Genomic DNA, 18,247 nt, shown 5'->3' with positions numbered 1-18,247 from the left:
GCAACAATCTCATGCAAAAGATTTTCTTCATTAACTAACCTTGGATGGCTTTCTGTTTATGAACACAATTGCTTGCTATGCAATCCAGGATCCAAACTAGTCTGAAGTCCAGAGGAAGACCCGCATTATGCATCTAGGATCTGAAGGCCTGAGCGTTTATAGACATCTATATTTCAGGAGAGAGAAGAGAGATCTGTAAAATTTTTGCATCTGGCTTGTCCGGACTGTCCAAGTCCCATCCAGAAATTAATTTTCATCGCACTTGATGCATCCGTGTCAGGCTTTCCGACGCACAATATCTGCCTGTAAAAATGCTGCATGCAGGAGACTTGAGAGAACACCTGATATATATATATATATATATATATATATATATATATATATATATATATATATATATATATATATATATATATATATATATATATATATATATATATATATATATATATACATATGTGTGTGTATATAAACATTGAAACCAGCAAGTGATATGGTTGGTTTAAGAAAGGTTAATGGGAGAGTGAGGTGATGATGCATTGCTTGCTTAAAGTTCTGGAGATAAGTGGGGAAGAACAGCCTCTGGAAAATGGTTCCATAGACTGGAGAAGTGAGATGTGTAGTCAATTTTTAAGGCTAATTCTAAAAATGTTGACACTACTCGGTCAACTCACTTCCAAAATGGCTGCTGCGTATAAATCCTTCTTCCAAGCACGTGTCGATGCTTTGCTTCCATGTGCCAGCCATTACACGTGAACTAACTGTGTTGTGTTTAAGGGGTAAAGAATCTGCAGTTATGGACAACATTTTGATAATTTCTGGACGAGTGCTTCACTTTGCAGAAGTGAGTCATAAATATTGGTCGAAACCTTGTTTCTCGACAAAATTCCTGGTTGAGTGTGTCAAATTGGGGCAAGTCTGTTGTCCCATTTCCACATTAAAAATACACTAAGAGATATTGAAAAAAATCCATTTTGCAAAACAAAATGAACCATCCTGTCTCTACAAAATTCAACAAAAATGATCAGTTGGCTATATGGCATTCTAGTCTCATCGAGAAAAGATTATAGTTCTAGTTCACAAATGGGTTGTGATAATTTCCTCATTTTGTTTTTCTTCTTTTTCTTTTAGCCACTGCTGAATTTGCCAGTCCTAATCCATATTTGCTCCATCACTCTCCAACTGATTCCACGTCTCAGGTGAGACGGACATCCTGGCGCTCTCAAACAATCGAGCAAGACCCCTTGAGATCACCAGCTTTGCTTCCACCAAGCAACTCTCTGAATGGGAATGACCAAGGTCAAGCCAGCCCGGTGAATCGACACACCTGGAGATCACCAAACTTGACTCCTCCATACACATTACTTTGTGCGAATGACCAAGGTCGAGCCCGCCTGGTGAATCAAAAAAGCTTGAAATCACCGACTTTGAATCCTCCGTACACATCACTGTTTGGGAATGACAAAGGTCGAGCCAGCCCGGTGAATCGATACACCTTGAAATCACCGACCTTGATCCCCCCATACATATCGCTGTATGGGAATGGCCAAGGTCAAGCGAGCCCGGTGAATGAAATCACCTTGAGATCACAGACCTTGTCTCACTCCTGTACATCACTGCATGGGATTGACCAAGGTCGAGCCAGCCCGGTGAATCGATACACCTTGAAATCACCGACCTTGATCCCCCCATACATATCGCTGTATGGGAATGGCCAAGGTCGAGCCAGCCCGGTGAATGAAATCACCTTGAGATCACAGACCTTGTCTCGCTCCTGTACATCACTGCATGGAAATGGCCGAGGTCGAGCCAGCCCGGTGAATGAAATCAGCTTGAGATCACAAACCTTGTCTCCTTCTTATACATCACCAGATGGGAATAGCCATATTCGAGCCAGCCCGTTGAATCAGACTACCATGTCAACAGCGTTATCCATGCCAGACATTTCGCTGTCCAGTAACAACCCAGAGCAAACCAGCACCATGAATCTGCATTCATGGCATGAGAATACAAATGCAACACACCCATCAAATGGAAAGGAAAGCATTTTCTCAAGGTATGTGGCATTGCCAATCAACTTTGTTGCACCTCTAAACAACTCACCTACCCGTGAACTCCACAATTTTGCGATAGCCGTCAGCTGGTTCCTGTGTGACGGCTCGTGTACCCAAATCAGCCCTTTCTAATGAAGATGTCTCTGTGTAGCTTTGTCAATAATTGCTATGCACATCTGTCTACACCTTTTTCCTGCAGAACCAACCAAGGAAGCTTGACTTCCCGTACAAAGCCTCCAAAAAAATTGAAGTGAGTGTGACATTTCTCACATTAATGGTGAAAAAAATAATTAAATGAGTCATAACCCTCCATGACACGTTGCTTGCCTTGAAAAGCGTGTTTAGTATTTGACAAATATTGGTTGAGATCTATGTCGTCTCCAATGTCCCTCTCCTTTTCTCCATGTGAGCAGCACAAAGGCCAAAAACTGTAAATCGTGTCGGAAATCCATCGCCCGTGGTATGGCCATGCACATCTCTTCTCTGAATATCTACTTCCACATGGACTGCTTCAAGGTTAGTGTGTTGGTAAAAAAAATTATCAGGTGTGTTGACCACATCGTTGGCTACCAGGTAGAACTGTGAGGCTGAAATGCTTGATCATATTGATGTGTGTGACCTAGTTAGGATGGAATTGTGGCTCATTTTTGTTGCATATTGATTTGAGGGATTTTTGGTCGGTGCTGCCTTTTCTTCGAGAACTTTTTTTTGTGCCCAATGTAATTTACCCTGTGGGCATTAATTGGGTTGCCCACGGTGTTTGCCCTGGAGAGAACGGGTGGAATATTCTCTCCCTTAGTGTCATTGGGGGGCACCGAGGCTCTGGGCAATCCAACAGCAACCTGATCCAAAAGCAATTAAAAAAGAAATTTATATTGATGTATGCATTACTCGAAACAGAAATTTGGTGTTGCCAAAGCAGTTTATTGGCAAGGGTTATATTGGGGGTTTGCCATTGCCTTCTCAGCATTTTGTCCATTCTCTAGCTACTATAAATGGATGAGTTGTGTGTGAGGCCTTCTTTTTTTTTTTTCTTGTGGAGTTCTTTTGGGACTTTCTGATGTGGAACGTGACACACCAAAATGATCATCATGATCTCCTGAGTTGGTGAGGTTGATTAACTACAAATAACTCGGAAGATTTCACGTTTTAAAAGTATGCCATGTTAAAGGGTATATAGCAGCTTAATAGGTCCTTCCATGGCATGGCATTCTATTTACAAAATAAATAATGAAAACAATGGTAACATTGTAACTATTGATTAGTACTAATAATATTAACAACAATAATGGTAGCATCATTTGGCAAAAATAATAAAAGTATAATCCTTATCCTGGCCCAAGCACAGCTTGGCTTGGTGAAGAGCAAGCTTATACTTAAGCAATGCAGCAGGTGGGTATGCAACAAGGCTATGAAGACCAATGATGAGCCCACTAGTCCTTTAAAATTCTGAGCATCAAGCAAGGAAGGAGCACATATCATTTTTACGACTTTGGTATGACTTGGCTGGGGTTTGAACCAGTGACTTCCCAGACTCAGAGCAGGTGCTCTCACCAGTACACACCTGAGTCTGATATACAGTGACTATAGAAAATCTACACCCCTTTCAAAATTTTCAACTTTTGTTGCCTTGTAGCCTGGAATTAAAAATCAGACTTTTTTTCCACCTTTATTTATTCATCGTAACCCACAAATTCTCCGAATTTCAGAAAAGTAATTGAAAAATACAAAACTAGAATGTCTTTGTTGGATAAGTGTGTCCACCCCCTTATGTTAGCAATTGTAAATTAGCTCAGGTGTAACCAATCACCTTCAAAATCACACACCAAGTTAATCGGCCTCCACCTGTTAAATTGTAGTGATTTTGATTATTTCAGAATAAAATCAGCTGTTCCTACAGGTTTCCTTTGCTGGGTAGTGTATTCCATAGCAAAGACTCAACCATGGAAACCAAGGAGCTTTCAAAAGATCTCCTGTGATAAAGCTGTGGAAAGGCATAGATCGGGGAATGGGTAGAAAAATATTTCAAAGGCCTTGAATATCACTTGGAGCACAGTCAAGACAGTCATTAAGAAGTGGAAAGCATATGGTACCACCAAGACCCTGCCAATATCCAGCTGTCCCTCCAAACTGGATGACGAAGCAAGTAGGAGAGTGATCAGAGAGGCCAATGACAACTTTGAAAGGGCCACAAGCCTTTATGGCAAAAACTGGTCACTCTGTGCATGTGACAACAATATCCCAAGCACTCCACAAGGCTGTCCTGTACGGTAGGGTGGCAAGAAGGAAGCCATTACTCAAAAAATCCCACCTTCAGTCCCGTTTGAGGTACATAAAAAAAAACCACTCCAGAGATTCGAAAGCCACGCCGCAAAACGTTTTGTTGTCTGACGGATCCAAGATGGAACTTTTTGGCCTAAATGCAAAACGTTACATTTGGCACTAATACAACACATCAAGCACATCACCCAAAGAACACCATCCCTACTGTGAAGCATGGTAGTGGCAGCATCATATTACGGGGATGTTTCTCATCAGCAGGGACTGGGGCACTTCTCAGGATAGAAGGGAAAATGGATGGAGCAAAATACAGAAAAATCCGAGAGGAAAACTTGCTGCCCTACGCAAGAAAGGTGAAATTGGGACGGAAGTTCACCTTTCATCATGACAGCGACCCGAAGCACACAGCCAAAACTACACTGGAGTGGCTAAGGAACAAAATGGTAAATGTCCTTGAGTGGCCCAGTCAGAGCCCTGACCTAAATCCAATCGAAAAATCTATGGCGTGACTTGAAGATTGCTGTCCATCAACGCTCCCCATGCAAGTTGACTGAGCTTGAACAGTTTTGTACCGAAGAATGGGAAAATATTGCCCAATCAAGGTGTGCAAAGTCGGTAGAGATCTATCCCAACACTCACAACTGTAATTGCTGACAAAGGTGCTTCCAACCAAGTATTAACTGAAATTTGTGGAATTTGTTTTTCCACTTGGAAGTTGTGGGTTACGATGTGTAAATAAAGGTGGAAAAATTCTGATTTAACGTAATTTAATTCCAGGCTATGAGACAACAAGAGGTGAAAATTTTTTGAAAGGGGTTGTAGATTTTTCTATGGGCACTGTATATGATCTTCAAAACACTTCCAAAGTCGTCTCAAAGTTGATATAGTAAAGGGCAGGCAGATTTAATTTTGTGGTGAATTTAGCAAAGGCTTTCGCTGCACTTTACCTTCCTCAACTCCTTGTGAAAGCTCTCTTGTCACAATTGGGGTGGGTGATGGGTTGTGGTGATGGTAGTCAGTCCTATGTACATATTTGGTTCAAAAAAAAAAATGCCAGAATTCTCATCACACCCCTTTTGAGTTCATCTCACGAAATTGTATGATGATGAGCTTGTACCATCCTTACTATAATTCACGAAACCGGTGTTTGTGTGTTTGTGTGTTTGTCACGATAATCCTCCTGCATTGCTGGGCCAATTACATCTAGACTCACTGCAGAGGATCAGCATGATCCCAATTGATTTATAGGAGTGTTTTGGGTTTTTTTTCTTTGCCGGTGGTCCCTACGGGCGATCTTGTTCCAAGCATGCAACATGGTCTTCTGATGCATATCTATTTGGGCGGTGTATAGGCAACTGGCAGCTCTGTAGAGGCAGAAAAGAAGATAACCCAGGTTCCGTGCAGGAAGAAAAAACATATTGACTGATTATAATTCAAAACGCCTCACTGCACTGGAAAACGTGGGGACAGGAATACTGTGCTGTAAGAGGTTAAGACTTGTCATACCCTTCACCACCTGGAGGTGGTGCTACATGATACACATTTAGAGAGGGAATTTGCACCTCCCCTCGTTCCCCCCTCCCTCCAAGACCAACGGTAAACATAAGAACGGCCCTATATATTAATTGTCGTGCTGATCCGATACAGCAAGTCTGGATGTAATCGGTGCAGAACTTTTGGAGGAGTCGCGCGACAAACACACGACCACCAGTCCGTGAATTATAGTAAGGATTATAGAGGACTTGTGTTAAAACAATTTTCAAAGCCAGACCGTGAAACATTGTTGTTTGAATTTTTGCCAATGAATCATCTGAGTTGAGGACTACTGACGTATATTGGATTTTACAAAAGGAAATGGATGTCAAAGATGGAATGTAGTAGTTGTTTAGTTCGAAAAACTGCTTTAGCAAGTTGCAAGACCGGGAGGCTGGAGTGCCCCCAAGGTAGCGTCTTGGGCCCAGTCTTGTGTATCATCTACAAAAACAACATTGTGGAAATAACTGCAAAACCATGTCTTCCTTCTTTTCTTTTTTTTGTTGCGGGGGACTTTACATTGTGTATTACAATGCCCAATCTCACTGGTAGGCAGACTACAGCTCATCACTCTGCTGATCTGGATTTGATTAGATGCTGGTCTTATAAATGGGACATGTCCTTCAATCTTGTCAAATCTCAGTCTTACCCTGTCGCTCCTTAAAGATCGCAAAGCGACCTTAACTTTATATTTCCACGGTCAACCACTGGCAGAGGTTCAGTCTCTCTAACTTCTGGGCCTCTCAATCGGTCATGACCTCTCACCTTGATAGATCGCATCGCAAAGCTGGCTTCCAATGCCAACCACAAGTTGGGCATCATCCATCGTTTCATGTTATTCCTTGGAAAAAAAAACAACCACTCACAACCTTCAAGGCCTTTGTCTTCAGCTGAATGGAGTCCTGCTCTCCCCTATTGGCTACGACACCCCAGCATCGCATCTATCTCTCCTAGATTATTTGGCATCTAAAGCTCTACATTATTGACATCTGTGATGAGGCCAAATCATCAGGCCTGTTTTGTGTGATCTCGCTCTTTGCTTTCTTAGCCCCACCCCCACCCAGACCCTTCGAAAATACTCCAGGATCCATGTGTTCTTCCAGTAATGCCCTCCTGCACACCTCAACTCTCTTGTTTACTCCCCCCCCCACTCTCCCATTTAAGATTGTTCACTCCCACTTTCCCTCCAGAGCTTCAGACAGGTGGTGTCCCACCATCTAGACTCCTTTCTACCAATTAACCCTACTCGACCTAACCCACCTACTCACAGGTTGTTTCATCCACTCATCCCTCCTCTTCCTGTTCATTCTTCTCCTTGCTTGTGTTGAACTATGGTTATACTGCCCCAATCTTGGTTTGTTGATGTTTTACGCACCATCACCTCGCTGCTATCGGAGCCTCGGTCTTTTATATTAATTTTTTTTTTTTGCAATTCTGTAAAATTGGGAACAGACAATTTTGAAGCAAAATTAAGAGCGGGGTGATGGATGAAACTGTATTGTGCTTAGTGGGGAGTTGTATATTTCTGGTCCAATTTTAATCAAAAATTGCTCTTTATTTTCTGGCTTATTGGCAGTGTTGAACATCTCGAAGATCTCGAGCATGTCTTGTGGACGGGGACATGAATCCCAATCACATGAAAGAGTGCTTTGGTTTGTTTTGGAACGGGCAAATCGCAAAATAGCCTTTACTTGTGCCTCAATGACAGGAAACGAGAAGCTATGCTTGGTTTCTTGGAAGAAATATTAATCAAAAATACAAAAAAATATATTTCTATATAATATACTCTCAGAAGCCGCTATTTGCGGGGGATACGTTCCTGGAAAATGCTGCGAATGTCAGGGCATTGTTTCAATGCAAAAGGAGGGGATAGGTTCCCAGCGGTTTGTGATTCATGAAGGGAAATCAAAAAATCATGTGAAAAATGCAATTAAAATAAATAAATAAAAACTCCGAATACACAAAGCACTGGGCCGCAAATGTCGAAGCAGATCTTTTGAGAATGGTAAAACCTCGTCACAATCGACTTCACATTTATTCGAGTAACGCTTTGACATCGATTGCCCCTGTTCCCCCAATGAAGTTCCAATCTGGAACGGCACTCGGTAGGGCGCACACCTCCGCCAGGGTGAACAGTTTACGTTTCATATCCCACTGATTGGCCGGATCTGCGTCTGCACCTGAACCAAAATCTAATCGGCTTGTTTTTGTTCCTTACTCAACTCATCTACCAAGCTTCGTTTGAACCCGTCCGCAACTTTTTGAGATATGATGCTCCATATTGTTTTTGGCCCTAATGTTCAAAAAGTCGAACGTTTTGGTGTCAGTCCATGATGATAGCCACTCTGTGGCCGATAAAAACCAAAGTCTCTTCTGCTTTCGCATTCTCGGCTCTGCAGTTCACGCAATTTTTGTTAATTCTACTTTGTAAACAGTAATTTGACATACTTGCAGAAGAAATTGGCAACATGTAAACGATCCAGACGTCTTGAATATAAGATTTTATATTATTTTTTGAATACAACATTTAATGGTGGACTATTTACGTGGCAAGCTTCAGTGGGATTTGTCCGTGTGCAGATTTGATCGTCTGACAGGTGATTTCCAGCCATCCCAATCCACCCACAGACGAGTCTTGTGGTGTGCCTGCAATTCGGGTTTCCTCCCTGATTGATCACAGGAATTTATCCCTTGCATGCATGACTGGTGTTTGCATTTTAGTTTTGGGTTGAAGTTTGGTCAAAAAAATGTCTAAACTGAACGTGTAACACCCATTCTGACATTTCCACCAAAACATTTTATACACTCACAGCAGCAGTCAAACATTCTGAATATTAAATTATTGTTATTATTATTATTATTATTATTATTATTATTATTATTATTATTATTATTACCCTCACCAGAGGAGGGTGTATTGAATTTGGATCCATTTGTAAGTTTGTCTGTCTGTCTGCATATGTGCTGACGTACCACAAACGCCTCCGAGTGGTAAGCCAGGATTACACGTTATCCTCCTTCAACTGAATATAGTATGTACTATAAGAATGTGAGTATTTGTGATAGTTGTCGTGTGCAGGCTCTGGCTATTGGTTGCATCATTTTCTGGGGGTGCAGCTGATGCAGTGCCCCTGTTACCAGTAAGCTGGTACTCATTTTGCCAACCTCGGAAGGAAGGCAGACTGAATCAACCCACCTTGTGTTAATTCAACAACCGACGGGGACTTAAACTCAAGACCCTAATATCTTAAGCCAACACCAGGCTTAGTATGCCTATAAAGTATGTACTATCAAGAACATGACCAAAATAACTGCCATTTTGTTGTAATAGTTGTAAGTGCCCATGTTAAACATTGTCTACTGTATTTGCTGTAATGTTTGTGTTGGGAGGAGTGGGAAATTTGATGACAATTTGGTATGATAAATACATCCACTAAATATCTCACACCGACACATGTTTGAAGGGGAGAGGGGGGGGGAACCTTATTTCCTTTTAATAATAGTTTTAGTTTGTTTGAATGCCCCCATGCCTTTCGGTTAATTCTGACATTGCGTTATACGTACAGTCCAGCATGAATTGTGATGGGATATTCACTAAGGAAGGTTTACAGGATGTTTTCCAAATTCCCAGCATACAGGTGTTTCAGGTATCATGTCAAACTTCACATCCATCGCAGGCAGATCGTCCATCGGTTGAGTGAGCAGCCCTGTACTGCCCCCGTGTGGGCCTTTTCATCAAAACAAAGCTCAAATTTCAAAGCATAGTACAAAGGTGGTATTTGATCTTCACACCATTGTGATGGCAAACGGAAGACGATTAGTGTGTGTGTGTGTGTGTGTATTTGTTTTTTTATACGTAGTCTAGGCTCATGGAAGAGCAAGGACACAGAACATATCAGGAGAAACGGGAAATGCCAAGAGCAGGATAGAGGGAGACGGACAAACAAGGGATGCAGGTAATGATGAGGGGTAGGGGAGAGTGCAATGGGTGGACAATGTGGATACAGAAGCAAATTTTGGGAGAGTTGTGTGGGTGGGGGTGGGAGCAGTTTCATGGGTGGAGAAAAGATCATGGTGTTTCAATGGGCGATGACTTGAGATGATGGTCAACAGCTTTCTTGAAGACCTGCAGGGAATAATGAGAACGAAGAGAGTGTGGAAGGTGGTTCCATTGGCAGGAAAAAAAAAAGAGGAATAAATGAGTGGAGGTGTGAGCAGTGGTTCTGGGTTGAGGCAATTTCACGAGGAGGGGTTTTCTGGCAGGCTGTGTGCGTCCTGTAGATATGTAAGAGGTACAAAGCATGGAGAGGACAGAGGGTGCAAGACCAGAAATGAGGCGGAAGAAAACAGAGACCACCGATGTGTTGGCGACGGGAAATTGATCGGCCCATAGAATCGGCTTCATCACGAGAGATTCCAATGATCTTGAAGGCATTGGTTTCCATGGCTTCAAGCTGAGCAAGATGTGAGGCAGGGGTGCCACCACAGAGGGGAGAGCAGTACTCCAGCAAGCTGCGGATGAAAGTCTTGTTGGTGGGTCGGAGCTCATGTGTGCCAAGGAAGGACTTTTCATGACGGAGGATGCCCAATCCACATCTGGCTTTGGAGGCCAACTTTGCAATGTGGCTTGCCCAAAAGAGATCATGGCGAGAGCGAGATGCAAGAGTTTGACTGAACCTCTTCGAGAGGGTTGTTGAGAAAGTAGATGGAAGGGTTTACAGTACGGTCCTTTCAGAGAGACAGAGTGAGTGTGGAGGATTTCTCAGGATTGAAAGACATATTCCAAGTGTTGACCAGTTTGTGATTTTTGTCAAGGTCTGAGGAGAGGGAAGAGGCTGCTGCCTACCTCTGCCGTGACATTCCTGATCCATTTGACTGAGTGCAGTCATCAGCAAATAGATAAACAGGATTTTCCAGAGAATCGGTGAGATAATTGATGAAGCCTAGGAATAATATCGGGCCTATAACACCAGCTTGGGGTACTCCAGCTTTGACTGGGAGGGAAGAAGAAAGGATTCTGTTGAGCGCCACATGTTGGCTATGAGGGTGGAGGAATTCAGTAATCCAAGAGTGGAGTTGGCCTTGTGGATTCCATAGGCAGACAATTTGGAGAGCAAGGCAGGATGTCAGACTGTAGGAAAAGCCTGATATGTCCAGAGAGAGATAGCCCTGACCTCATTTCTGATATTGAAGGCCTCCACTGATTGTTGGGTGAGTAGAAGCAGCATGTCCAAGGTTGAGTGACCACGTCCGAATCTGAAACGATGACCTGAGATGAGTCCGCTGGACAAAAGTAATGGTTTTATGTCAACTGCGAGGATGGATTCCATGACCTTGCTGATGATTGGAAAGACAGTAAGCTAATTGGGTAGTATTTAAGGTGATCGGTTTTTGGACCTTTTACCTCCGCTACCGAAGTTGGACAGAGGTTCTGTTTTCAACCCCGTTTTTTTGTTTTCAACATCCCGGTTTGATGCAACCCCGCTTTGATTGGACACCTGACCCATGAAGTTTGTTATTATTTAAATTAATTTAGAATGGGATTAAAATAAATTCAATTCAAATCAAATAGGAACAGTCGTGCATTGGAGTCATCAGAAGGAACCCTAACAAGCAAAGATGAAGTCATCAGAAGGAAGCTGGATAGGATTCGCATTTCAGCTGCTACTCCTCTACCCTCAAATCCATCCAGGCACAACAAAGTCGGCCTTATTCAAAAAAATCAAAAATTCAAAATGACCCCAGATCAAAATTCTTCTGGCTGCCAGACCATGTGTCTGATCAAGCTGACATTTAAAATATATATTGCCCATCACTACCAGATCATAATTATGAAGATTCATGTCAATTAAGCGGTTCCAAGAAAACATTATTTATTTATTTTTCTTCAATCCAATATGGCTGCCAAACCATGTGACCTATGACGTCATATGAGTGAACCTTTTGTTCCTCATGGATCGTCGGTCGTACGTGTGAGATTTCGCCTCGATCTGTTCAGCCATTTCCAAGGTTAAAAAAAAACTAATAAAAATAAGAAACAATATGGCTGCCGAATCATGTGACTGATGATATCGTAAAAAAACAACAATTTGTGAACCATTTTATCCCGAGGTCCATTTTTTTTTTCAGTTTTTTTTCCCAACATGGTTGTCACACTACGTGACCTATCATGTCATAATTATCGTTAAAACGTTCTGCATGAGTAGTCGCTCCTGTGATGAACATTTTGGTTCAATCTGATGAGCGGTTGTGGAGTAAAAACACTCAAGTTTTGTGTGAACAAACAAACAAATGAAAAATCACTCATAGAGCGACACTTGGCAAAACGGAACAAAGTAGAATGGCACTCGGTAGAGTGCATACCTGTGCCAGGTTGAACAGTTCAAGTTTTGTATCCCACTGATGGGCTGGATCTGAACCAAAATCCAATCTGCTTGTTCTTGTCACATAACCAACTCGGCCACCTTGTTTTATGAATACTCACCCACAAATTTTTGAGATATCTATTTTAGAAATTAGGCCTGTGTTGACCTTTTGGCCTTAAATTTAATTGGTGGTTGAATTGATTGACCTGATATGCAAATCCTGTTCAAATTTCAAGTCGATCATATGAAAATTGAGGATTTTAGAAAGTTATCCTAAGTTGTTGACCTTTTGGCATGTCCTGACCTCAAAAATAATTTTCAGTGACCTGATATCAAAATCCCGTTTAAATTTCAAGTCAACCTGATTAAAATTGACAATTTTGGAAATTTAACCCGTATTGACCTTTTGGCTGATATTGACCTCAAAAATAGTAAGTTTTAGAGACAGATATGGGGGGGGGGGCACATTATATTTTCGGGTTGTCCGTCCATCCATGCGTCTGATAGGTTTTCGTTACCGCGTTAATCACGGCTGAAGGATCCAAGTCATATTTGGTATAAGTATGTATAATGATGTAAAGATCAACTCCTAAGATTATGGGGTTAAAAGGTCACAGGTCCCTTTTGGTACAAATTCTGTTACTGCGCTAACTTGTGAACCAGTGATGGCATTTTGACAAAACTTGGCACGTATAAGTATATATTATGATGCAAAGATGAACTGCTTAGATTTTGGCATTGAGGTCAAAGGTCATTTCAGGTAAAAATGTGATACTTGAAAACAACTGAAGGGATATTAACCAAACTTAGTCCAACTTGTGGACTGATATACATATCAGTGTGTAAAAACACTGATATGTTTGTAAGAACGTTCTTAATTGTAGAGGGTTTCTTCCCTGTCACGGTTAACTCGTTGAACCATCTAAAGAATTGAAGGTGTTTGGAAGTGGTTGGTGTCTGGGGGATGGGTTGAAACAAAGCTGTTATTTATTAGAAAGAGAAATACATGAATATTAATTAATTGTTTTTGGTGTATTTGTTCGTGTGAGGTGTAACATACTTACTGCTGCGATTTTCTTGGTTGTTTTCAAAACGGAAAAGCTGCCCAGAATTTGGTTTGATCCACTCATATACTTCATGAATCGACGTACACGGAGAAGAGCTGTCTTCTTGTTTTCAATTTTTTGTTTGTTTGTTTGTTTGTTGGCCATTGAACCACACTTGTTGTATATGTATTCTGACATGGCTGGTGCTGCAAAGAAATAAGGAAAAACAGAAAACATATATATATATATATATATATATATATATATATATATATATATATATATATATATATATATATATATATATATATATATATATATATATGCGGATCATGGTGCCATCTGGGCGCTGTTGTGAAGAGGGTTAGACACCGGACAGCATCGTGCCAGAATGGGATGCTTGGATCCATGGATGCAGGATTGACCCTCCAACTCTTCAGGAGGTAGAGAAAGGTGCAGCAAGGCAACAGCTGTTTTGGAAGCGTGGTCAGGATGCAATTAAGAGGGAACAAGAGCGTAGTGAGAGGGAGTTTCAAGAGGGTCTCATTAGCAGACATGGACCTGGTCCCTTTGAGCCAGAGGCCTGGAATCCAAAGAGAAAATAACAAGGAAGCAAGAAGATATGGGGAGCCAAAGTTGTTGCACAAAAGGTGATGAAGAATTTTTTTTTTAATTCAGCAGTAAATCAATTAAGGTTTTCCTTCCTTGGAGTTTCCTTCTGCGTCCATTTTGTCCACCCCATGCATGCGTGTTTTGCATCCTGTTTTTGTCTGTTTCATCCTGATCCGTTCACTGTACTAGTTCTTCCACGAGCCTCGACTCCTTCTTCTTCTTCCTCTTTCGGCTTTCTCCCGTTGGGGGTCGCCACAGCGGACCAACTGTCTAAATTCGTTTTGTTGGCCGCATAATGATTTGGCATAGGTTTTTACGCCGGATGCCCTTCCTGACGCAACCCTGGTCGCCTCTTACGACACACAGGGATATGGTACACCTATTCTAACCGGGGCATACACCGGGCCCAGTACAACTGGTGCTCATTTCGCCGACCTCGGAAGGATGGCAGGCTGAGTCAACCCCCTGGTGTTTTCGACTTGGTTTATATATATTTATATATATATATATATATATATATATATATATATATATATATATATATATATATATATATATATATATGAGCTAAACTATGGACATGTACCATTGTATGTATATGTATGTATGTATATATATATATATATATATATATATATATATATATATATATATATATATATATATATATATATATATTTCTTCTTCCTCTTTCGGCTTGCTCCCGCTAGGGGTCGCCACAGCGGACCAACTGTCTCCATTTTGCTCTATCCTCCACATCTTCCATTGACACTCCAACCACCCGCATGTCCGCCCTCACCGCATCCATGAACCTCTTCTTCTCCAATCACCACTCTTTCATCCTTGGATACACTCTCCACCACTTCATCTAACTCACTCCAGAAATCTTCTTTATATTCCATCTCACACCCCATATGTGGGGCATATGCACTGATGACATTCATCATCACCCCTTCAATTTCCAACTTCACACTCATCACTCGGTCAGACACCCTCCTCACCTCCAATACCCTCTTGACATGATCTTCCTTCAGGATTATCCCGACACCATTTCTCCTCCCATCCACACCATGGTAGAACAGTTTGAAACCACCTCCAATGCTCCTCGCCTTACTCCCCATCCACTTGGTCTCTTGTACACACAGTATGTCCACCTTTCTTCTCTCCATCATATCAGCCAACTCTCGCCCTTTGCCAGTCATCGTCCCAACATTCAGAGTTCCAACTCTCACCTCCACACTTCTACCCTTCCCCCTCTCCCACTGCCTCCGGACTCGCCTTCCCCGTCTCCTTCTCCTCCTTCGCCCAGCAGTAGCACAATTTCCACTGGTACCCTGCTGACCACCGGTACCGGTGGCGGTCGTTGGTAACCCGGGCCTCGACCGATCCGGTATGGAAATTCGTTTTGTTGTCCGCATAATGATTTGGCATAGGTTTTTACGCCGGATGCCCTTCCTGACGCAACCCTGGTCGCCTCTTACGACACACAGGGATATGGTACACCTATTCTAACCGGGGCATACACCGGGCCCAGTACAACTGGTGCTCATTTCGCCGACCTCGGAAGGATGGCAGGCTGAGTCAACCCCTGGTGTTTTCGACTTGGTTTATATATATTTATATATATAGATAGATACATATATATATATATATATATATATATATATATATATATATATATATATATATATATATATATATATATATATATATATATATATATATATATATATATATATATATATATATATATATATATATATATATATATATATATATATATATATATATATATATATACATATGCATACATATATTAATTCAGTGTCCCAACGGGGCTTGAACTCAGGACCTCTTGGTTCCCAAGCCACTGCCCTTACCACTGCGCCAACACCAGACACATACAACACCGTATGTATGTATGTATATGTATATGTATATGTATGTATATATATATATATATATGTATATATATATATATATATAAATATATATATATATATATATATATATATATATATATATATATATATATATATATATTCAGACGAAACATGGTGGGTGAATTGGTTAGGTGACAAGAACAAGCCGATTACATTTTAGTTCGGGTCCAGATCCAGCCTATCAGTGGGATACAAAACATAAGCTAATCAGCCTGGTGGAGAGTTATTGAAGCCAAAATCATGGGTTACTGATATCTCAATCAACAATGCTGTCTTTTCCTTTTTGTTTCTGGAAACGATGTCCGGTCACAAGGCTTTGTTTTCTATATTCACGCTCGATGGGTTCATCAGGTCATACGTGAGCATAACATCATTATTTTCACTGATTGCCCTTGGTTCGTGTTTCCATGAGCTTTCTGGAACTGGGATGTTGAAAGTCAGATTTTCAGCTTAGGTCAGAAAACAGCTTCACTTCATCATGACTCCTGACTGCATTCAGTCATGACTCCACGGTGTGTGTGCTGAAACGAGAGATAATGTTTCCGCGTGACATGCAGGGCTTATCGCATCTAGGACCGCGCATTATGGGCTGTATGGGACTCGGCTCCGGTGCTCTCACCACATGGTTGAGAGTCACACTGTTATGTTTATATTATCCAATGCCACCCATCTGCTTTCTCAAACATCCAATACTCAGTATATCTTATTGTAGCAAATCAATTGATCTTCCATGCTGGCACTAAAAGCTGCCATTTTCATGATTTCAGCCAGCGAGGCAAAATGGCTGTAAATGCAAGTTTGAGACGTCTTTGTGGGTTCAATGTACATTTTCATCAATCCTCTACGTTACAGCTGAGGGAATGGAGTATCTGCGAAATAGTCGAGCTTTTAAGACTTGCATTCCTGTCAACTCTGTAGTTTGGGGAAAGATGGGTTATGAAAGAAAGATGCACAATTTTTTTTAAAAAATTTGCAAAATTCTACCCATGACTACTCTGATTGATTGATATTGGCCACACGTAATCGCACCCTCTCGTAGGGTTGGCCGCAGGAGGTATTTTGGCCACAAGTCTTTTCACAAACGGGCCAGTCAAGCCTGGCGATTGGCATGGATTTGGAATTGGTTCAGACTCTTGGCGATAACTCGTCTACTCTGCAAAATAAACCTTGCAATCTTTAATTTCCCCCCCAGCTAATGCTCGCAGCCAGGACACCCAGCTGAATGTCTGTCCGAGGGGCGGCATGTGTGTGATACAACACCCTGACTGTGAAACACCAATCTGACAGTTCATCGTCCGGTCGGGAATCGAGCCAAGGCTCGGCGGTTCAGAAAGGTGGCCACCAAGACCAAAAAGGATCAAAGCAATAACTGCATTCATGAGATGCTTGAATTATAATCTAATAAGCCGATCAATAAATGGCTGCTAGAACCTCGTCGAATCTGGTAGCCACGTGCTGAGCTCGAAAATTTCTCGAGCCAATGCTGAGGCATTTTTTTTCTGGTTAGGTTGTTGCACGGTCGAGCGCAACTTCATGTTCAACATGCCGATGCACCAGATGCTGAGAATGATTGCCATTGTTGCCACCCAGTACCGGGAGGGAAACATCCTGAGTGTACTTGGAAAAAGTTGATTTACAAAATCCCATGACTGACACCATGTCAGCTGGAAGTTTCCAGAAAAAAATCCGTGGCTAATACTCCGGAAACATTTTTGTCTTCTGTTTGCAGTGCTCCAGGTGCGATCAGTCTCTGGGCCCAAAACAAGGTGGGCTTGATGTCCTCATAATGTCTGAAAAACTGTTCTGCCACACATGCTATGCCATCGTCAAGGATGCGGAGTCACGTGCTCAGAAAAGGTAAGAGAAATGGACAATGGAAGATTGAATTATCAAATATCCAATATTCTTAATTCATTAAATGTTTCATCAACTATCCCTACCTTTCCCTCAATGTGACTGCAGGTAATCTCATGGAAGTGAAGATGGGATGGACGGATTGAAATGAGAAAACAAAATCTGTTCAATACATTGCATCGTTATATAGAGACAACATGCGGTATTGTCTGGGCCTGCACTTGTCGTTTTTCAGAGATACACCGTGTGTTTTATTTTAAAAGGAACAACATCGATGGTTTAACGATTGCCAGTTCAAACAAAGTTTGTGTTTCACGGAATAAATCTTGTATGAATTGGGTGGCCCCCAGACTTATGAACTACAGTATTCCGCAGGACAAAATATCGCACTGCATTTTGGCCACTTAGGACAGGTAGCCATACAAGTTAGTAGCTATATGGGACTGTTTTTATCTTACAAACGTGAAAACTGTTTTGGTTTTTTTTCACTTTTCCTTTGATGTCGTAATCCTGTAATCATGCGTACAATGGTGATTAAGATTGCACGTTGGTTGGCCTCT

General features: G+C 41.6%; 1 protein-coding gene across 1 annotated transcript in view; it reads left to right on the top strand.

The window, feature by feature from the left end:
* Nucleotides 1-17,694, top strand: part of LOC147011100 (uncharacterized) — a 63,372-nt gene extending 45,678 nt beyond the window's left edge. Inside the window, 4 exon segments of the mRNA XM_085858654.1 lie at nucleotides 1,132-2,056; nucleotides 2,254-2,304; nucleotides 2,468-2,570; nucleotides 17,563-17,694. Coding sequence (XP_085714780.1) covers nucleotides 1,132-2,056; nucleotides 2,254-2,304; nucleotides 2,468-2,570; nucleotides 17,563-17,694 — 1,211 coding nt within the window.
* The last annotated feature ends 553 nt before the right edge of the window (nucleotides 17,695-18,247 follow it).

This window comes from Eptatretus burgeri, chromosome 16 (genome assembly GCF_056783735.1).
Source record: "Eptatretus burgeri isolate ZD-2024b chromosome 16, Ebu_testis_v1, whole genome shotgun sequence".
In the NCBI taxonomy this organism is placed as follows: Eukaryota; Metazoa; Chordata; class Myxini; order Myxiniformes; family Myxinidae; genus Eptatretus; species Eptatretus burgeri.
Note: the sequence above shows the minus strand (reverse complement) of the source record. Positions and strands in the feature narration are given on the sequence as shown.